The sequence below is a fragment of the Lonchura striata genome, chromosome 36 (genome assembly GCF_046129695.1).
Source record: "Lonchura striata isolate bLonStr1 chromosome 36, bLonStr1.mat, whole genome shotgun sequence".
Classification (NCBI taxonomy): domain Eukaryota; kingdom Metazoa; phylum Chordata; class Aves; order Passeriformes; family Estrildidae; genus Lonchura; species Lonchura striata.
The window spans coordinates 1,032,865-1,053,200 of NC_134638.1; the positions used below are offsets into that span (position 1 = coordinate 1,032,865).

Sequence of the window (20,336 nt, forward strand, 5' to 3'; positions counted from 1 at the left end):
TTTCCCTTTTATTTTCTCCTTTTTTCCCTTTATTTTCTTTCCCCCCTTTTCCCCTTTATTTTCTCCTTTTTCCATTTTTTCTCTTTATTTTCTCCTTTTTTCCCCTTTTTCCCTTTATTTTCTCATTTTCCCCCCTTTTCCCTTAATTTTCTCCTTTTTTCCCTTTTTTCCCTTTATTTTCTCCTTTTTCCCTTTTTCCTCTTTATTTTCTCCTTTTTTCCCCCTTTTCCCTTTATTTTCTCCTTTTTCCCTTTTTTCTCTTTATTTTCTCCTTTTTTTTCTTTATTTTCTCCTTCCCCCCCCTTTTTTTTCTTTTCCCCCTTTTCCCCCTTGATTTCCTCTTTTTTTTTCCCTTTTTTCGGAATTTTTTGGGAATTTCCCCCTCCCAGGGACCCCCCCGGGACCACCCCCCCCCCTCCCCCTCCCCCCCCCGAGCCGCAGCCCCCCGGGACCCTCGTGTGACCCCCCAAAAAAAACCCCCCAACCCTTTTTGGGGGGTGGGGGGGGTCCCCAACTTCATTTCGGGGGTGGGGGAGGGGTCCCAAATTCCAGGGTGGGGGAGGGGAGGGGGGGTCCCCAAAATCCCGGCCCCCCCGGCCGCTCCTGGCGAGCCGCCGCTTTTGGGGGTCCCGGGGGGGTTTGGGGGTTTTTGGGGGGCTGGGGGGGTCAATACAGGGACCTGCTGCCACCCCCGCCTCCGCCTCTTTTTTTGGGGGGAATTTCGGCGATTTTGGGGGTCCTGAGTGCCCCAAAAGCTGAAAAATTTGGGGGGGGGGGCTCTTGTATAAAATGGGGGGGGGATTCGTATGGTTCCTCTACAGCTGAGGGGGGGGCGTAATTTGGGGGGGTCTTTGGGGTCCCTAATTAATTTGGGGGGGTCATTAGTGCCCCTATAGAATTTTGGGGGGGGTCTTTGGGGTCCCTAATTAATTTGGGGGGGGTCATTAGTGCCCCTATAGAATTTTGGGGGGGGTCTTTGGGGTCCCTAATTAATTTGGGGGGGTCATTAGTGCCCCTATAGAATTTTGGGGGGGTCTTTGGGGTCCCTAATTAATTGGGGGGCGTCCTTGGTGTCCCTAATTATGTGGGGGGGGATCCTTGGAGCCCCTATAGAATTTTGGGGGGGGGTCTTTGGGGTCCCTAATTAATTTTGGGGGGTAATTAATTTTGGTTGGGGTCTTTGGGGTCCCTAATTAATTTGGGGGGGGTCCTTGGGGCCCCTGTAGAATTTTGGGAGGGAGTCTTTGGGGTCTAATTAATTTTGGGGGCCTAATTAATTTTGGGTGGGGTTTTTTTGGGGTACCTAATTAATTTTGGGGGGGATAATTCATTTTGTTTGGGGTCTTTGGGGTCCCTAATTAATTTCGGGGGGTCCCCCTTTAGAGCCCCCCAATAGACCGCGCTCAAGCCACGCCCACTTCGTGCGTGGCCACGCCCACCACGCCAAGCCACGCCCCCTGGCCCCACATCTCCCCAGCGGCGAGCGCGGCCAATCAGCGGCGGGCAGAGTCGGGCGGGGCGCTCTCCTATTGGCCGGCCTGGAGGCGGCCGCGCTGCTATTGGCCGCGGGGGCGGCGCGAGGCGCGGCGCGCGGCGGCGGGAGCGGCTGAGGTGAGCGCGGCCGAGCCGAGCGGGGCCGAGGTGAGCGCGGCCGGAGCGGCGGCGGGGCCGGGGCTCGGCGGGATCCGGGGCTGCCGGGGAAAGCCCGGCGCGGTGCCGGGGGAGGCGCGGGCGTTGCCGCCGTTCCTCATTTCCCCGCTCGCCATTCGCCGGGCCTTGCCCGGCCGCGCCGACTTCCGCCTTTCCCCTCAGGCGCTCCCGCAGGGCGGCGGCGCGGTTGCCATGGAGACGAGCGCGCACCCCTATTGGCCGCGCGCGCTGGCGCTGCCGGGCTACGTGGCGGGCGCGCGGCCCGGCTGGCAGTGCGCAGGCGCGGTGGCGGCGGCGGCGGCGGCGCTGCTGGCGCTGGGCTGGGCGCTGGGCGGGGCCCGGCGCAGCCCCGCCCGCCGCCTGGCGCTGGGCTGGTTCCTGCTCTGCGCCGCCATCCACGGCGTCCTGGAGGGCTACTTCAGCCTCCGGCACCGCCAGCTGCCCGCCGACACCGGCCTGCTGGCCGACGTCTGTGAGCACCGCCGGGGGGGTTCGGGGAGGGGTCGAGGGAGGCGCTGGAGGGGGATTGGGGGTGTGGGGAGGGGTCTCTGGGTCCCTGGGAATGTGGGGAGGGGTCCCAATGGCATCAGAGGGCACCGGAGGGGGATTGGGTATGTGGGGAGGGGTCTCTGGGTCCCTGGGAATGTGGGGAGGGGTCCCAAGGGCATCAGAGGGCACCGGAGGGGGATTGGGTATGTGGGGAGGGGTCTCTGGGGCGTCTAAGGGGTCGCTGGTTACGTGGGGAGGGGTCCCAATGTCATCAGGAGGCACTGGCGGGTCCCTGGGAATGTGGGGAGGGGTCCCTGGGGTGTCTAAGGGGTCCCTGGGAATGTGGGGAGGGGTCCCAAGGACATCAGGAGGCACTGGCGGGTCCCTGGGAATGTGGGGAGGGGTCCCTGGAGTGTCTAATGGGTCGCTGGGCACGTGGGGAGGGGTTCCAAGGGCATCAGGGGGCACTGGAGGGGGATTGGGTGTGTGGGGAGGGGTCTTTGGGGTGTCTAAGGGGTCGCTGGGCATGTGCGAAGGGGTCCCTGGGGTGTTTAAGGTGTCCCTGGGCACATGGGGAGGGGTCCCAATGGCATCAGGAGGCACTGGCGGGAGACTGGGTACATGAGGAAGGGTCCCTGGGGCATCTGAGGGGTCCCTGGATATGTGGGGAGGGGTCCTGGGGGCATCTGAGGGGTCCCTGGATATGTGGGGAGGGGTCCTGGGGGCATCTGAGTGGGTCCCTGGATATGTGGGGAGGGGTCCCTGGGGTGTCTGAGGGGTCCCTGGGCTGGTGGCAGGGCACAGCCGCGTCCTGGGTGTCCCCTGGGGGCTGTGGGGGTCCCCTTCCCCCCCCACCCCGGTGACCCCTCCCCAAATCGGCAGGGAAGGAATACGCCAAGGCCGACAGCCGCTACATGACGTGAGTTGGGGACGCGGGGACACGGGGAGGGGTGGCCCGTCCCCGGTGTCCCCGGGTGACCCGCCACCCCGGGGTGTCCCCGCAGGAGCGATGACTTCACGGTGGCCATGGAGACGGTGACAGCCTGGGCCTGGGGTCCCCTCAGCTTCCTCACCTTCCTGGCGCTGCTGCGGCAGCACCCGGCGCGCTTCGTGCTGCAGCTCATCGTGTCCCTGGGTACGGCGCGGCCACGTCCCTGTCCCCCCAGACTGTCCCTGTCCCCCCAGGCTGTCCCTGTCTCCTGTCCCTGTCCCCCTCAGGCTGTCCCTGTCCCCCCAGGCTGTCCCTGTCCCCCTCAGACTGTCCCCTGTCCCCCTCAGGCTGTCCCTGTCCCCCCAGGCTGTCCCTGTCCCCCTCAGACTGTCCCCTGTCCCCTGTCTCCTGTCCCTGTCCCCCTCAGGCTGTCCCTGTCCCACTCAGACTGTCCCTGTTCCCCCAGACTGTCCCCTGTCTCCTGTCCCTGTCCCCCCCAGGCTGTCCCTGTCCCGCCAGGCTGTCCCTGTCCCCTGTCTCCTGTCCCTGTCCCCCCAGGCTGTCCCTGTCCCGCCAGGCTGTCCCTGTCCCCTGTCTCCTGTCCCTGTCCCCCTCAGGCTGTCCCTGTTCCCCCAGGCTGTCCCCTGTCTCCTGTCCCTGTCCCCCCCAGGCTGTCCCTGTCCCCCCAGGCTGTCCCCTGTCTCCTGTCCCCCCGTGACTGTCCCTGTCCTCCTCAGACTGTCTCCTGTCCCTGTCCCCCCCAGGCTGTCCCTGTCCCCCTCAGACTGTCCCTGTCTGCTGTCTCCTTTCCCTGTCCCCCTCAGAGTGTCCCTGTCCCCTGTCTCCTGTCCCTGTCCCCCTCAGACTGTCCCTGTTCCCTGTTCCTGTCCCCCTCAGGCTGTCCCTGTCCCCTGTCTCCTGTCCCTGTCCTCCTCAGGCTGTCCCCCCTTGACGTTCCCTGTTCCTGTCCCCCTCAAGCTGTCCCCATCCCCTGGCTGTCCCCGTCCCCAGGCTGTCTCCATCTCCAGTCCCTGTCCCGTGTTCCCCCTGACTGTCCCCATGCCCTGACAGTCCCCATGCCCTGCCTGTCCCTGTCCCCGTGCCCTGCCTGTCCCTGTCCCCATGCCCTGCCTGTCCCTGTCCCTCTGTCCCTGTCCCCATCCCCATGCCCTGCCTGTCCCTGTCCCCATCCCCATGCCCTGCCTGTCCCTGTCCCTGTCCCCATGCCCTGCCTGTCCCTGTCCCTGTCCCCCTGCCCTGCCTGTCCCCATGCCCTGCCTGTCCCCATGCCCTGGCTGTCCCTGTCCCCATGCCCTGCCTGTCCCTGTCCCTGTCCCCATGCCCTGCCTGTCTCTGTCCCCATGCCCTGCCTGTCCCTGTCCCTGTCCCCATGTCCTGCCTGTCCCTGTCCCCATGCCCTGCCTGTCCCTGTCCCCCTGCCCTGCCTGTCCCCCTGCCCTGCCTGTCCCCATGCCCTGCCTGTCCCCATGCCCTGACTGTCCCTGTCCCCATGCCCTGCCTGTCCCTGTCCCTCTGTCCCTGTCCCCATCCCCATGCCCTGCCTGTCCCTGTCCCTGTCCCCATGTCCTGCCTGTCCCTGTCCCCATGTCCTGCCTGTCCCTGTCTCTGTCCCCATGTCCTGCCTGTCCCTGTCCCCATCCCCATGTCCTGCCTGTCCCTGTCCCTGTCCCCATGCCCTGCCTGTCCCTGTCCCCATGCCCTGCCTGTCCCCGCCGCAGGCCAGCTCTACGGGGACGTGCTGTACTTCGCCACGGAGGCGCGGGCGGGCTGGGCGCACAGTGACCCGCGGCCCCTCTACTTCTGGGGCTACTTCGTGGGGCTCAACGGGCTCTGGCTGCTGGTGCCCGGCCTGCTGCTCGTGGACGCCGGGCGGCAGCTGGCCCGGGCCCAGCGCGGCCACGACCGGCCCCGCCACAAGGCCCACTGAGACCCCCACCCAGGGGTGAGGGACCCCCACCCAGGGGTGAGGGACCCCGCCACAAGGCCACTGAGACCCCCACCCAGGGGTGAGGGACCCCCACCCAGGGGTGAGGGACCCCGCCACAAGGCCCACTGAGACCCCCACCCAGGGGTGAGGGACCCCCATGGGGTGAGGGACCCCACCATAAGGCCACTGAGACCCCCACCCAGGGGTGAGGGACCCCCACCCAGGGGTGAGGGACCCCCCATGGGGTGAGGGACCCCCCCACAACAGGCCCTGCCACAAGGCCACTGAGACCCCCACTCAGGGGTGAGGGACCCCCCCATGGGGTGAGGGACCTCCCCATGACCGGCCCCGCCACAAAGGCCCACTGAGACCCCCACCCAGGGGTGAGAGACCCCCACCCAGGGGTGAGGGACCCCCCATGACCCGCCCCGCCACAAGGCCACTGAGACCCCCACCCAGGGGTGAGAGACCCCCACCCAGGGGTGAGGGACCCCCATGGGGTGAGGGACCCCACCATAAGGCCACTGAGACCCCCACCCAGGGGTGAGGGAACCCCCCCAGACTGAGGGACCCCCCCTCAGCATCGGGGAACCCCCCCGTGGGAAGGTTCAGCACCGGGAGGGTCCTGGAGATGAATTTTGGGACCCCCCCAAAAAAGCTCAGGGAGAGCGGTCGGAGCCCCCCGTGTTCCCCACGGGGACCTCCCCCTCGTTTTTGGGGGTCTCAGCTTTGTTCTCGGGGTCCCCACCTAAATTTGGGGCATCCCCACCTCGTTTTTGGGGGTCTTCCGTGGGAATGTCCCTCGTTCCTGGGGGGCAGGGATGGGTTTGAATAAAGGAGCTGGAAATGGAGCTCGGGCTCTGCTTTTGGAGGTTTTTTGGGGGGTTCTGATGGGTTTTGGGGGGCTTTGGGGGGGTTCTGGCACATTTTTGGGGTACCTGGAGGGTTTTTGGGGTCTCTTGATGGATTTGGGGTAGTACTGAGGAGTTTTTGGGGAGTCCTGGGGGGGTTTTGGGTGGTCCTGGTGAGTTTTGGGGGTTTCTGGTGAGTTTTTGGGGTTCCTGGGGGTTTTTTGGGGGGTCCTGGGCGGTTTCTGGGGGGTCCTGGGGGGGTCTTGGGGGGTTTTGGGGGGTCCTGGTTAGTTTTGGGGGTTTCTGGTGAGTTTTTGGGGTTCCTGGGGGGGGTCCTGGGGGGTTGGACCACGTGGGAGGGCGGGGAAGGGGCGGGGCTTGTGGGTGATTGACAGATGAGTGGGGTCCTCAAAGGGGCGGGATCCCAGCTGGGCTCCGCCCCTGCCGCGCCTGAGCCAATAGGAAATTAGGTCGTTCGCTGTAGCCAATAAGGTGGCGACGTGGGCGGGGTTTAAGCCCGCGCCAATCAACGCTCGGCGTCTCCTCGCTGCTCCCGCCCAGCGATGATTGACGTGCCGCCACCCAATCAGCGCTCACGTTTACACCGATCCACCCCTCCCCTCTCCGCTCAACCGGCACCTCCACCAACCAATCACCTCCCTCCCCCCTCCCCTCCCTCCCCCAAAACCAACCAATCACCGCCCGTCCCTCCCCGCCTCGCCCAATCCGCGCTCTCCCCTTCCATCCCCATGGCAACGCCCATCCCGCCTCCCCTCACGGAGGCGGAGGAGAAGAAAGGCGGGACTTCCTCCCGGCTGCGGACCAATCGGAGCGCTCCTTCTCCCGCGGCAGCCAATGGCGCGGCGCGCCGCGGGCGAGGCGGAAGCGCGCGCGGGGTCGGAGGTGGCGGCTGTTGATGTTGACACGGCCCCGGCGGCCGCAGCGCCCGCGGCCCCTCAGCGCCGGGGCGGCCCCGGCCCCGCCGCCGCCGCCGCCGCCGCCGCGCCCCGGCCCCGCCGCGCCCCGCGCCGCGCCGCGCGCCCCCGGCCCGCCCCCCGCCCCCGCCCCATGCGCGCCCCGCCATGACGATCCTCCCCAAGAAGAAGCCGGTACCGGCTCCCGACGGCGACGGCGACTCCGGCCCGGACGCGGGGCCCGAGCGCGGAGCGGACGCGGGGCCCGAGCGAGGCCCCGGAGGCGTCGGCGAAGCCGGCGGCCCCGGCGGCGTGGGGGGGCCGCGGCCTCGCGCCTCGCCGCCGCCGCCGCTGCGGGGCTGGGCCGCGGCCGCCGGGTCCCCCCCGCCCGCGGGGCCCGGCGGCGCCGGTAGCGGCGGGCCCGGCTCGGCCGACGGCCCCGCGGCGCTGCTGGGGCTGGAGGCGGCGGCGCTGGGGCTGCCCGAGCCCCGCGGGCCCGGCGGCTGCGGCGGCGGCGGCGGCGGCCCCGGGCACAGCAAGCGGCGGCGGCGCGGCGGGGCCGGGCCCAGCGGCGGCGGCCCCGCGGGACCGGGCCCCGGCGGCATCGCGCTCGGCCTGGGGCTGGGCCCCGGCTGCGGCAGCCCCGGGCCCGACGAGGCGGGCGGCGGCTACAACAGCGAGGACGAGTACGAGGCCGGCAGGGTGGAGATGGACCCGGCCACGGCCGAGCAGGTGCGGGGAGAGCGGCGGGGACAGCGGGGACAGCGGGGGGACAGCGGGAGATACCGGGGGAACAGCGGGAGATACCGGGGGGACAGCGGGGAGGACTGGGGGGACAGCGGGGAGACACCGGGATTAGCGAGGGGACAGCGCGGGGACATCCGGGGACACCGGGGAGGGACCGGGCTACAGGGGAGGGGACCGGGGATACCGGGGGGACACGAGGGAGCACCGGGAGACACCGGGAGACACCGGGGAGCACCGGCGGGGACAGCGCGGGGGCATCTGGGGATACCGGGAGTAGCGAGGGGACACCGGGGGGACACCGGGACGCGGGGGAGGGCCGGGGGGGGACACCGGGAGATACCGGGGGGACAGCGAGGGACACTGGGGGGACACTGGGGAGGACTGGGGGACACTGGGTGACATCAGGGGATGTCGGGGGGACACCGGGAGGACACCGGGGGTCCTGCCGGGGTTCGGTGTCCCCGATGTTGCCGCCCCCCCCCATGCGGGGTTGTCGCCGTCCCCATTTTGCTGCCGTTTGTTCCCAAATTGTCCCCAAATTGTCCCCAAATTGTCCCCGCTTTGGGTGCCCCATCCCCCGCTTTGGGACCCTTCCCTGTCCCCCAAAGTTTTCCCCCCCACCCCCCCCATTCCCAGTGTCCCCTCTCGGTGACACCCCCGGGACCCCCCCATTGGACCCCCACCCCTCATCCCCTGTGGCTGCCTCAGTTTCCCCCTCTCATACCCCCCCCAAATAACCCGGGGGACCCCCCAAATCCTTAAAGGACCCCCCCCATCCCCAAGAACCCCCCTGAACCCCCCGTTTTTGGCCCCCACCCCTCATCCCCTGTGGCTCCCTCAGCTCCCCCCAACTCGTACCCCCCCCAATGACCCAGGGGACCCCCAGGGACCCCCCAAATGGCCCAAGGGACCTCTAAACCCCCCCAGGACCCCCCCCCATCCTTAAGAACCTCCCTGACCCCCCCACCTTTTTCCCCCCATTGTGACCCCACCCCTCATCCCCTGTGGCTCCCTCAGCTCCCCTCATCCTGTGCCCCCCCCAATGACCCGAAGGACCCCCAGGGACCCCCCAAATGCCCCGAGGGACCCCCGAATGTCCCGAGGGCCCCCCGGGACCCCCCCGAGCCCGGCTGTGTCTCCAGCAGGAGCACCGGTTCGAGAAGGCGCTGCGGGAGAAGAAAGGCTTCATCATCAAGCGCATGAAGGAGGATGGGGCCTGCCTGTTCCGGGCCGTGGGTGAGCCCCGAAACCATCCCGAATCCCCCAAAAATCCCCCCAAAAATCCCCCACAGACCCCCCCAAAAATCCCCCCAAAAATCCCTCCAAAAAATCCCCCCCAAAAATCCCCCCAAAAAATCCCCCACAGACCCCCCCAAAAATCCCCCCAAAAATCCCCCCAAAAATCCCCCCAAAAATCCCCCCAAAAATCCCCCACAGACACCCCCAAAAATCCCCCCAAAAATCCCCCCAAAAATCTCCCCAAAAATCCCCCACAGACCCCCCAAAAATCCCCCCCAAAAATCCCCCCAAAAATCCCCCCAAAAATCCCTCCAAAAAATCCCCCCCAAAAATCCCCCCAAAAATCCCCTCAAAAATCCCCCACAGACCCCCCCCAAAAATCCCCCCCAAAAATCCCCTCAAAAATCCCCTCAAAAATCCCCTCAAAAATCCCCCAAAAATCCCCCCCAAAAATCCCCCACAGACCCCCAACTGTCATCTGCATGTCCCCCCAATGTCACCTGCCCGTCCCCCCCCCAATGTCACCTGCCCGTCCCCCCCCAATGTCACCTGCATGTCCCCCCAATGCCCCCTGCCCATCCCCCCCAATGTCACCTGTGTCCCCCCAATGTCACCTCTGTGTCCCCCCAATGTCACCTGTCCGTCCCCCCCAATGTCACCTGTCCATCCCCCCCAATGTCACCTGTGTCCCCCCAATGTCACCTGTGTGTCCCCCCAGCCGATCAGGTGTACGGAGACCAGGACATGCACGAGGTGGTGAGGAAGCACTGCATGGACTACCTGGTGAGGAACTGGGGAACTGGGATGGACTGGGATGGACTGGGAGGGGACTGGGATCGACTGGGGAAAACTGGGATGGAACTGGGAGGGACTGGGGAGGGCAGTGGTGGGCACTGGATGGCACTGGGAGGGAATTGGGATGGACTGGGAGGAACTGGGATGGACTGGGAGGGTGCTCAGAGCCCTGGGGGGAGCAGGCTGCTGTTCCCTCCCCCAGTGTCCCCAGGGCTGTCCCAGTGTGTCCCTCCTCAGCCTGTCCCAAATGTCCGTGTCTCCACTGTCCCCAACGTCCCCGTGTCCCCAGCCTGTCCCTGTGTCCCCAATGTCCCCCTCGTGTCTGTGTCCCCACTGTCCCCAGCCTGTCCCCAGTGTCCCCAGTGTCCCCAGCCTGTCCCCAGTGTCCCCAGTGTCCCCAGTGTCCCCATGTCCCCACTGTCCCCAGCCTGTCCCCAGTGTCCCCAGTGTCCCCATGTCCCCACTGTCCCCAGCCTGTCCCCAGTGTCCCCATGTCCCCAGCTGTCCCCAATGTCCCCAATGTCTTCAGCCTGTCCCCACTGTCCCCAGCCTGTCCTGTGTCCCCAGCCTGTCCCTAATGTCTCCAGCCTGTCCCCGTGTCCACAATGTCCCCAACATCCCTGTGTTCCCAGTGTCCCCAGCTGTCCTGTGTCCCCAATGTCCCCCCCGTGTCCGTGTCCCCAGCCTGTCCCCACTGTCCCCATGTCCCCAATGTCCCCAATGTCCCCACCATCCCCAATGTCCCCACTGTCCCCATGTCCCCACCGTCCCCAGCCTGTCCCCGTGTCCCCACCATCCCCAATGTCCCCACCATCCCCACCGTCCCCACCGTCCCCACCGTCCCCAATGTCCCCACTGTCCCCAGCCTGTCCCCAGTGTCCCCAACGTCCCCCCCGTGTCCGTGTCCCCAGATGAAGAACGCCGATTACTTCTCCAACTACGTCACGGAGGATTTCACCACCTACATCAACCGCAAGCGCAAGAGCACGTGCCACGGGAACCACATCGAGATGCAGGCCATGGCCGAGATGTACAACCGGCCCGTCGAGGTCTACCAGTACGGCACCGGTGCGTGCCGGGGGCACTGCAAGCGGCGGGGAGGGGTCCTGAGGGACGGGGAGCGATGGGGAGGGACTGGGAGCAGTGGGGAGGGGGCTCTGAGGGACTGGGAGTGATGGGGAGGGACTGGGAGTGATGGGGAGGGGGCTCTGAGGGAGGGGGAGCGATGGGGAGGGGGCTCTGAGGAACTGGGAGTGATGGGGAGGGACTGGGAGTGATGGGGAGGGGGCTCTGAGGGACTGGGAGTGATGGAGGGGGACTGGGAGTGATGGGGAGGGGGCTCTGAGGAACTGGGAGTGATGGGGAGGGGGCTCTGAGGGACTGGGAGTGATGGGGAGGGGGCTCTGAGGGACTGGGAGTGATGGGGGGGGACTGGGAGTGATGGGGAGGGGTCTCTGAGGGACTGGGAGTGATGGGGAGGGACTGGGAGTGATGGGGAGGGGTCCTGAGGGACTGGGAGCAGTGGGGAGGGGTCTCCGAGGGACTGGGAGTGATGGGGAAGGGGGCTCTGAGGAACTGGGAGTGATGGGGAGGGACTGGGAGTGATGGGGAGGGGGCTCTGAGGGAGGGGGAGCGATGGGGAGGGGGCTCTGAGGAACTGGGAGTGATGGGGAGGGACTGGGAGTGATGGGGAGGGGGCTCTGAGGGACTGGGAGTGATGGAGGGGGACTGGGAGTGATGGGGAGGGGGCTCTGAGGAACTGGGAGTGATGGGGAGGGGGCTCTGAGGGACTGGGAGTGATGGGGGGGGACTGGGAGTGATGGGGAGGGGTCTCCGAGGGACTGGGAGTGATGGGGAAGGGGGCTCTGAGGAACTGGGAGTGATGGGGAGGGACTGGGAGCAGTGGGGAGGGGGCTCTGAGGGACTGGGAGTGATGGGGAAGGGGGCTCTGAGGGACTGGGAGTGATGGGGAGGGGTCCTGAGGGAGGGGGAGCGATGGGGAGGGGGCTCTGAGGGACTGGGAGTGATGGGGAGGTGGCTCTGAGGAACTGGGAGTGATGGGGAGGGGGCTCTGAGGGACTGGGAGTGATGGGGGGGGACTGGGAGTGATGGGGAGGGGGCTCTGAGGAACTGGGAGTGATGGGGAGGGGGCTCTGAGGAACTGGGAGTGATGGGGAGGGACTGGGAGTGATGGGGAGGGGTCCTGAGGGACTGGGAGCAGTGGGGAGGGGTCTCCGAGGGACTGGGAGTGATGGGGAAGGGGGCTCTGAGGGACTGGGAGTAATGGGGAGGGGTCCTGAGGGAGGGGGAGCGATGGGGAGGGGTCCTGAGGGGCATGGGAGCACTGGGGAGGGGGCTCTGAGGAAGGACAAGGGTCACCTGGGCACTGGGAGCACTGGGGAGGGGTCCCTGGTGATGGACAGGGGTCCCCTGGGCATTGGGAGTGCTGGGGAGGGGTCTCTGAGGAACTGGGAGTGCTGGGGAGGGACTGGGAGCACTGGGGAGGGGTCCCTGAGGGACTGGGAGTGCTGGGGAGGGGTCCCTGAAGAATTGGGAGCAGTGGGGAGGGGTCCCTGAGGGACTGGGAGTGCTGGGAATGGGTCCCAGGGGAACTGGGAGTGATGGGGAGGGGTCCCTGAGGCACTGGAAGCACTGGGGAGGCACTGGGAGCACTGGGGAGGGGGCTCTGAGGGACTGGGAGTGATGGGGAGGGGTCCCTGAGGAACTGGGAGCACTGGGGAGGCACTGGGAGCACTGGGGAGGGGGCTCTGAGGAACTGGGAGGGGTGGGGAGGGGTCTCAGGTGCCGTTTTGGGGGTCACAGCTGCTTTTTTGGAGGTCTCGGAGGGTTTTTTTGGGATCTCGGGTGTTTTTTTGAGGATCCTGTTTGGATTTTCGGAGATCCCGGCTGTTTCTCGGGGATCCCCTCTGGGTTTTTGGGGTCCCACCTGGATTTTTGGGATCCCCCAGAGCCCATCAGCACATTGGGGATCCCATCTGTATTTTGGGGATCCTATATGGATTTTGGGGTTCCATCTGGATTTTGGGAATCCCATCTGGATCTTGGGGTCTCACGTGGATCTCGAGGTCCCACCTGGATTTTTGGGGTCCCTCAGAGCCCGTCAGCACGTTGGAGATCCCAGTCAGTTTTTGAGGATCTCATTTGGATTTCTGGGGTCCCATCTGGATCTCGGGGTCCCACCTGGATTTTTGGGATCCCCCAGAGCCCATCAGCACATTGGGGATCCCATCTGTATTTTGGGGATCCTATATGGATTTTGGGGTTCCATCTGGATTTCAGGGATCCCATCTGGATCTCGGGGTCCCACCTGGATTTTTGGGGTCCTCCAGAGCCCATCAACACGTTGGGGATCCCATCTGTAATTTGGGGGTCCTAAATGGATTTTGGGTTTACATCTGGATCTTGGGGTCCCACCTGGATTTTTGGGGTCCCACATGGATCTCGGGGTCCCACATGGATCTCGGGGTCCCACCTGGATTTTTGGGGTCCCACATGGATCTTGGGGTCCCACCTGGATTTTTGGGGTCTCATGCGGATCTTGGGGTCCCACCTGGATTTTTGGGGTCCCACCTGGATTTTTGGGGTCCCACGCGGATCTCGGGGTCCCACCTGGATTTTTGGGGTCCCACGTGGATCTCGGGGTCCCACGTGGATCTTGGGGTCCCACCTGGATTTTTGGGGTCCCACCTGGATTTTTGGGGTCCCACGCGGATCTCGGGGTCCCACCTGGATTTTTGGGGTCCCACGTGGATCTCGGGGTCCCACGTGGATCTTGGGGTCCCACCTGGATTTTTGGGGTCCCACCTGGATTTTTGGGGTCCCACGCGGATCTCGGGGTCCCACCTGGATTTTCGGGGTCCCCAGAGCCCATCAACACGTTCCACGGGATCCAGCACAACGAGGACGAGCCCATCCGGGTCAGCTACCACCGCAACATCCACTACAACTCCGTGGTGAACCCCAACAAGGCCACCATCGGCGTGGGGCTGGGGCTGCCCTCCTTCAAACCGGGGGTACGGCGGGGGGACCCCGAGTTCGGGGGGCGGGACCCCCAATTTGGGGGGTGGGAGCCCGAATTTGGGGGGGCGAGACCCTGAGTTTGGGGGGTGGGACCCCCACTTTGGGGGGTGGGACCCCCAGTTTTGGAGGTGGGACCTTGAGTTTGAGGGGTGGGACCCTGACTTTGATGGGTGGGACCTCGAGTTTGTCCCCAGTGTCCCCAATCCCCCCAATGTCCCCAATGTCCCCAACCCTCCCGGTGTCCCCAATGTCCCCAATTGTCCCCAATCCCCCAAATGTCCCCAACTCCCCCAGTGTCCCCAATCCCCCCAGTGTCCCCAATGTCCTCAATCCCCCCCAATGTCCCCAATCCCCCCAGTGTCCCCAATCCCCCGCTGTCCCCATTGTCCCCAGTGTCCCCAATCCCCCCAATGTCCCCAATGTCCCCAATGCCCCCAATGTCCCCAATCCCCCCAGTGTCCCCAATGTCCCCAATGTCCCCAATCCCCCCTGCTGTCCCCGCTGTCCCATCCCCACGTCCCCACCGCCGTGTCCCCGGCAGCTGGCGGAGCAGTCCCTGATGAAGAGCGCCATCAAGACGTCGGAGGAGTCGTGGATCGAGCAGCAGATGCTGGAGGACAAGAAGCGTGCCACCGACTGGGAGGCCACCAACGAGGCCATCGAGGAGCAGGTGGCCCGCGAGTCCTACCTGCAGTGGCTGCGCGACCAGGAGAAGCAGGCGCGGCAGGTGGGTGCTGCCGCCCGCGTCACCCTCGGTGTCACCACAGTGTCACCTTGGTGTCCCTTCACCACCCGCGTCACCCTCGGTGTCACTGTGGTGTCCCCTCACTGCCCGTGTCACCCTCGGTGTCACCTTGGTGTCGCCTCACCACCCGGGTCACCCTTGGTGTCACTGCGGTGTCCCCTCACCACCCATGTCACCCTCAGTGTCACCTTGGTGTCCCTTCACCACCCGCGTCACCCTCGGTGTCACCTTGGTGTCCCCTCACCACCCATGTCACCCTCTGTGTCACCTTGGTGTCCCTTCACCACCTGCGTCACCCTCGGTGTCACCACAGTGTCACCCTCAGTGTCCCCTCACCACCCATGTCACTCTCGGTGTCACCATGAGTGTCCCCTCACCGCCTGGGTCACCCTCGGTGTCACCTCGGTGTCACCTTGGTGTCCCCTCACCGCCTGGGTCACCCTCGGTGTCACCGCGGTGTCACCCTCAGTGTCCCCTCACCGCCCGCGTCACCCTCGGTGTCACCTCGGTGTCCCCTCACTGCCTGGGTCACCCTTGGTGTCACCATGAGTGTCACCCTCAGTGTCCCTTCACCGCCCGTGTCACCCTCGGTGTCACCATGAGTGTCGCCTCACTGCCCGGGTCACTCTCGGTGTCACCATGAGTGTCGCCTCACTGCCCGGGTCACCCTTGGTGTCCCCTCGGTGTCATCATGACTGTCACTCTCAGTGTCCCCTCAGTTTCCCCTCACTCTGTGTCCCCTGTGGTCACTCTGGTCACTCTGGTCACTCTGTGCTCACTCTGCTCACTCTGTGTTCACTCTGGTCACTCTGTGCTCACTCTGGTCACTCTGGTCACTCCGTGCTCACTCTATGCTCACTCTGATCACTCCGTGGTCACTCTGTGCTCACTCTGTGCTCACTCTGGTCACTCTGGTCACTCTGGTCACTCCGTGCTCACTCTGGTCACTCTGGTCACTCTGGTCACTCTGTGCTCACTCCGTGGTCACTCTGGTCACTCTGGTCACTCTGTGCTCACTCTGTGCTCACTCTGGTCACTGTGGTCACTCTGTGCTCACTCCGTGGTCACTCTGGTCACTCTGTGCTCACTCCATGTTCACTCTGGTCACTCTGTGCTCACTCTGGTCACTCTGATCACTCCGTGGTCACTCTGTGCTCACTCTGGTCACTCTGGTCACTCTGTGCTCACTCTGGTCACTCTGGTCACTCCGTGCTCACTCCGGTCACTCTGGTCACTCTGGTCACTCTGTGCTCACTCTGTGCTCACTCCGTGGTCACTCTGGTCACTCTGGTCACTCTGGTCACTCTGTGCTCACTCTGGTCACTCTGGTCACTGTGCTCACTCTGGTCACTCTGGTCACTCTGGTCACTCTGGTCACTCCGTGGTCACTCTGGTCACTCTGCTCACTCTGGTCACTCTGTGCTCACTCTGGTCACTCTGTGGTCACTCTGGTCACTCTGGTCACTCTGGTCACTCCGGTCACTCTGGTCACTGTGGTCACTCGGTGTCCCCCGGTGTCCCCGCAGCCGCGCAAGGCCAGCGCCACGTGCAGCTCGGCCACGGCGGCGGCGGCCGGCGGCCCCGAGGAGCGGAGCGGCCGCTCGCCGCGGCCCCGCAGCGCCGCGCCCTCCCCCGAGCACCCCGGGCTGCACCCCGAGACCCCCGGCCCCAAGCCCCCCTCGCCCGGAGCCCCCCCGGCCGGAAAGCCGCCCTCGCCCTGCGCCCCAGGTGGGACTGGGAGCAAACTGGGAGCGCTGGGAGCAAACTGGGAGCACTGGGGAGCAAACTGGGGGGACTGGGACCAAACTGGGAGCGCTGGGAGCAAACTGGGAGTGCTGGAAGCACTGGGGAGCAAACTGGGAGCGCTGGGGGAGCAAATTGGGAGCACTGGGGGAGCAAACTGGGAGCACTGGGAGCACTGGGGAGCAAACTGGGAGCACTGGGGGAGCAAACTGGGAGCGCTGGGAGCACTGGGGAGCAAACTGGGAGCACTGGGGGAGCAAACTGGGAGCGCTGGGAGCACTGGGGAACAAACTGGGAGCACTGGGGGAACAAACTGGGGGCACTGGGAAGGAAACTGGGAGCACTGGGGAGGAAACTGGGAGCGCTGGGAGCACTGGGGAACAAACTGGGAGCACTGGGAAGGAAACTGGGAGCGCTGGGGGAGCAAATTGGGAGCGCTGGGGAACAAACTGGGAGCACTGGGAGCACTGAGGTGCAAACTGGGAGCACTGGGAGCACTGGGGGAACAAACTGGGGGCACTGGGAGCGCTGGGGGAACAAACTGGGGGCACTGGGGGAGCAAACTGGGGGGACTGGGAGTGCTGGGGGAGCAAACTGGGGGCACTGGGGGAGCAACCTGGGAGCACTGGGAGCGCTGGGGGAAGAAACTAGGAGCACTGGGGGGGTTTGGGGTTTTGGGGTGTCGCTGACCCCATTTTGGGGGGGTTTGGGAATTTTTGGGATTTTGGGGTGTCCCTGACCCCGGTTCGGGGTGTTTGGGGATTTTGGGGTGTCCCTGACCCCGGTTCGGGCTGTTTGGGGTGTTTGGGGATTTTGGGGTGTCCCTGACCCCGGTTCGGGGTGTTTGGGGATTTTGGGGTGTCGCTGACCCCGGTTCAGGGGGTTTGGGGATTTTTGGGGTGTTTGGGGATTTTGGGGTGTCCCTGACCCCGGTTCGGGCTGTTTGGGGTGTTTGGGGATTTTGGGGCGTCCCTGACCCCAGTACCCACCCAGGCACCAGCAGCCAGCTCGGGGCGGGGGGAGTTGGGGTGTCCCTGACCCCGGTTTGGGGTGTTTGGGGATTTTTGGGGTGTTTGGGGATTTTGGGGTGTCCCTGAGCCCAGTACCCACCCAGGCACCAGCAGCCAGCTCGGGGCGGTGGGAGTTGGGGTGTCCCTGACCCCGGTTCGGGGGTTTGGGGTGTTTGGGGATTTTGGGGTGTCCCTGACCCCGGTTCGGGGTGTTTGGGGTGTTTGGGGATTTTGGGGTGTCCCTGACCCCGGTTCGGGGTGTTTGGGGATTTTGGGGTGTCCCTGACCCCGGTTCGGGGGGTTTGGGGATTTTTGGGGTGTTTGGGGATTTTGGGGTGTCCCTGACCCCGGTTCAGGGTGTTTGGGGTGTTTGGGGATTTTGGGGTGTCCCTGAGCCCAGTACCCACCCAGGCACCAGCAGCCAGCTCGGGGTGGTGGGAGTTGGGGTGTCCCTGACCCCGGTTTGGGGTGTTTGGGGATTTTTGGGGTGTTTGGGGATTTTGGGGTGTCCCTGACCCCAGTACCCACCCAGGCACCAGCAGCCAGCTCGGGGCGGGCGCGGGCCGGGCCACGCCGCCGCTGGTGTCGCTGTACCCCGCGCTCGAGTGCCGCGCCATCATGCAGCAGATGTCCCCGACCGCCTTCGGTCAGCCGGGCCGGGGGCTCTGGGGGGTTTGGGGGGATTTGGGGGGATTTGGGGGGGTTTGGGGGGCTTTGGAGGGAATTTGGGGGGTGCCATCATGCAGCAGATGTCCCCGACCGCCTTCGGTCAGCCGGGCCGGGGCTTTGGGGGGGTTTGGGGGGATTTGGGGGGAATTTGGGGAGAATTTGGGGGGGATTAGGGGGGATTTGGGGGGGGTTTGGGGGGATTTGGGGGGATTTGGGGGGGAATTGGGGGGCTTTGGGGGGATTTGGGGGGATTTTGGGGGGGTTTGGGGGGATTTGGGGGGATTTTGGGGGGTGCCATCATGCAGCAGATGTCCCCGACCGCCTTCGGTCAGCCGGGCCGGGGGCTCTGGGGGGGTTTGGGGGGGTTTGGGGGGTTTGGGGGGGAATTGGGGGTGAATTGGGGAGTTTTGGGGGGCTTTGGGGGGAATTTGGGGGGGTTTGGGGGGGAATTGGGGAGTTTTGGGGGGATTTGGGGGGATTTTGGGGGGTGCCATCATGCAGCAGATGTCCCCGACCGCCTTCGGTCAGCCGGGCCGGGGGCTTTGGGGGGATTTGGGGGGGAATTGGGGAGATTTGGGGGGATTTGGGGAGGAATTGGGGGGTTTTGGGGGGATTTGGGGAGTTTTGGGGGGGCTTTGGGGGGATTTGTGGGGGATTTGGGGAGTTTTGGGGAGTTTTGGGGGGGCTTTGGGGGGATTTGTGGGGGATTTGGGGAGTTTTGGGGGATTTGGGGGGATTAGGGAGGATTTCGGGGCCTTTTGGGGAGGGTTTAGGGGCGTTTTGGGCATTTTGTCTCTGTTTTTTGGGATTTATGGGAGTTTCGGGGGGATTTGGGGAGGTTGAAGGGCGTTTTGGGGGGATTCAAGGGCATTTTGGGGGGATTTAGGGGTGTTTTGGGGGGATTTAGGGGCATTTTGGGGGGATTTTTGGACATTTTGGGGGGATTTAGGGTCATTTTTGGGGGTTTAAGGTGGTTTTTGGGTTGTTTAGCGTCATTTTAGTGGGTTTAGGATGGTTTTTGGGTTGCTTTAGGGTAATTTTTATGGGTTTAAGATGTTTTTTAGGGGGATTTAGGGTCATTTTAGTGGGTTTAGGGTGGTTTTTGGGGGATTTAGGGTAGTTTTGTGGATTTAAGGTTGTTTTTAGGTTGTTTTAGGGTCATGTTAGGTGTTTTTTAGGGGGATTTAGGGTCATTTTAGTAGGTTTAGAGCAGTTTTTGGGGGATTTAGGGTAGTTTTTTTGGGTTTAAGGTTGTTTTTAGGCTATTTTAGGGTCATTTTTGTGACTTTAAGGTGGTTGTGTTGTTTTAGGTTCATTTTTATAGCTTTAAGTTGTTTTTCGTGTTGTTTAATAGTCATTTTTACGGGTTTTGGGAGATTTAGAACGATTTTAGGCGCTCACGATCATTTTGTGGGATTATTTAGACTTAAATTAAATTAAATTTTGGGTTTTTCCCCCTCGCCAGGCCTGAACGACTGGGAGGACGACGAGATCCTGGCGTCGGTGCTGGCGGTGTCGCAGCAGGAGTACCTGGAGACCATGAAAACCTCGCGCCACAGAGACCCCGCCGCCGACAAGAGTTGATATTGAACCCCCGGACTGCGACCCCCCGAAACCCCCCCACCCCCCCCTCCAGAGACCCTCCCCCACCCAAAAAAAAAACAAACAAAAAAACCACAACAACAACAAAAAAAAACAAACCAACAAACCAAACCACGGCCGACCCCCCCCCTCCCCCCACCCAAAAACACCCCCAACACCCCCAAAAAAATCCACCGAAGGGACTCTGGGTGCCCGCCGAGGGGGGGCTCGATTTGGGGGTGACGCCAAAGCCCCCCCCTCGGCCGAGATGGGGGAGGGGGACACAGCGCTGGACGCCGCGGAGGAACCTCGGCTTGTTTTGGGGAGGGGTGGGGAGAGAAGATGAAGAAGATGATGATGATGATGGTGAAGAAGGAGGAGAAGACCCCTCCTCACAATTCCAGCTGGAAGGAAGAGCTGGGGGAATGGTGGGGGAGGGGTTTTTGGAAGGGTCTCCTCTGTCTTCCCCCTCCCCCCACCGTGGGAGTTTGCTGTGTGGGGGATGGGAAATGGGGGGGAGGGGGGGATAAAAGGGGGGAAGGGGGGGGGTCCTCACTCCGCCCCTCCCCCGCCCCCCGAGTATCCAGCCCCCCCACCAGCACCTGGGGGGCGAGGGGGGAATGGGGGGCCGGGGGTGCTGCCCCCCCACACCCCCCGCACCCCGGTATTAAACTGATGCCCAGCAGCCCCCTGGCCCCGTCTGTTCGTGGGGGGCTCGGCCCCCTCCCCCGGACAGGCCGGACCCTTGGGGGAGCCCTGCGAAAGGCAGAGGGGGGGTGGGATTTGCGGGTTTTTTTTGGGGGGGGGGTCCCGCCGCGGTTTTGGGGACCCCGGGCCCCGTTTGGGGCCGGCCGCGTTGACCCGCGGTTGCCATGGTGACGCGTCGCCGTGGTGGCGGCAGCCAATCAGCGCTGAGGGCGGGAAAGGGGGCGGAGTCACTTCGGGCGCGCCGGGAAGGGGGGAACGGCAGCGCTGCCTGCCCC

General features: G+C 64.4%; 2 protein-coding genes across 3 annotated transcripts; both read left to right on the plus strand.

Moving 5' to 3' along the window:
• The first annotated feature begins 1,842 nt into the window (after positions 1–1,842).
• Positions 1,843–5,431, plus strand: EBP (EBP cholestenol delta-isomerase). The gene is made up of 5 exons (XM_077789737.1): positions 1,843–2,122; positions 3,022–3,058; positions 3,144–3,274; positions 4,810–5,039; positions 5,148–5,431. The coding sequence occupies exons 1-4, from the start codon at positions 1,843–1,845 to the stop codon at positions 5,016–5,018; spliced, it is 657 nt and encodes a 218-aa protein (XP_077645863.1). The 3' UTR covers positions 5,019–5,039; positions 5,148–5,431.
• Positions 5,432–7,367: 1,936 nt separating this feature from the next.
• Positions 7,368–19,751, plus strand: OTUD5 (OTU deubiquitinase 5). 2 transcript variants are annotated; one of them, XM_077789733.1, is made up of 9 exons: positions 7,368–7,515; positions 8,673–8,766; positions 9,488–9,552; positions 10,476–10,632; positions 13,450–13,598; positions 14,147–14,332; positions 15,877–16,078; positions 17,636–17,749; positions 19,238–19,751. In XM_077789733.1, the coding sequence occupies exons 1-9, from the start codon at positions 7,492–7,494 to the stop codon at positions 19,354–19,356; spliced, it is 1,110 nt and encodes a 369-aa protein (XP_077645859.1). In that variant the 5' UTR covers positions 7,368–7,491; the 3' UTR covers positions 19,357–19,751. The 2 variants fall into 2 exon arrangements, with proteins under 2 accessions (XP_077645859.1, XP_077645860.1); XM_077789734.1 differs by having other exon boundaries at positions 8,676–8,766.
• The last annotated feature ends 585 nt before the right edge of the window (positions 19,752–20,336 follow it).

What these genes read in the sequence shown, in the direction of transcription:
- EBP (XM_077789737.1), top strand. Translation starts at nt 1,843, where the DNA reads ATGGAGACGAGCGCGCACCCCTATTGGCCGCGCGCGCTGGCGCTGCCG. An exon ending in CGGCCTGCTGGCCGACGTCT is followed by an intron (nt 2,123 to 3,021) that starts GTGAGCACCGCC and finishes CCAAATCGGCAG; the next exon opens with GGAAGGAATACGCCAAGGCC. An exon ending in GCCGACAGCCGCTACATGAC is followed by an intron (nt 3,059 to 3,143) that starts GTGAGTTGGGGA and finishes GTGTCCCCGCAG; the next exon opens with GAGCGATGACTTCACGGTGG.
- OTUD5 (XM_077789733.1), top strand. Translation starts at nt 7,492, where the DNA reads ATGGACCCGGCCACGGCCGAGCAG. An exon ending in AGGAGAAGCAGGCGCGGCAG is followed by an intron (nt 14,333 to 15,876) that starts GTGGGTGCTGCC and finishes GTGTCCCCGCAG; the next exon opens with CCGCGCAAGGCCAGCGCCAC. An exon ending in GCCCTCGCCCTGCGCCCCAG is followed by an intron (nt 16,079 to 17,635) that starts GTGGGACTGGGA and finishes GTACCCACCCAG; the next exon opens with GCACCAGCAGCCAGCTCGGG.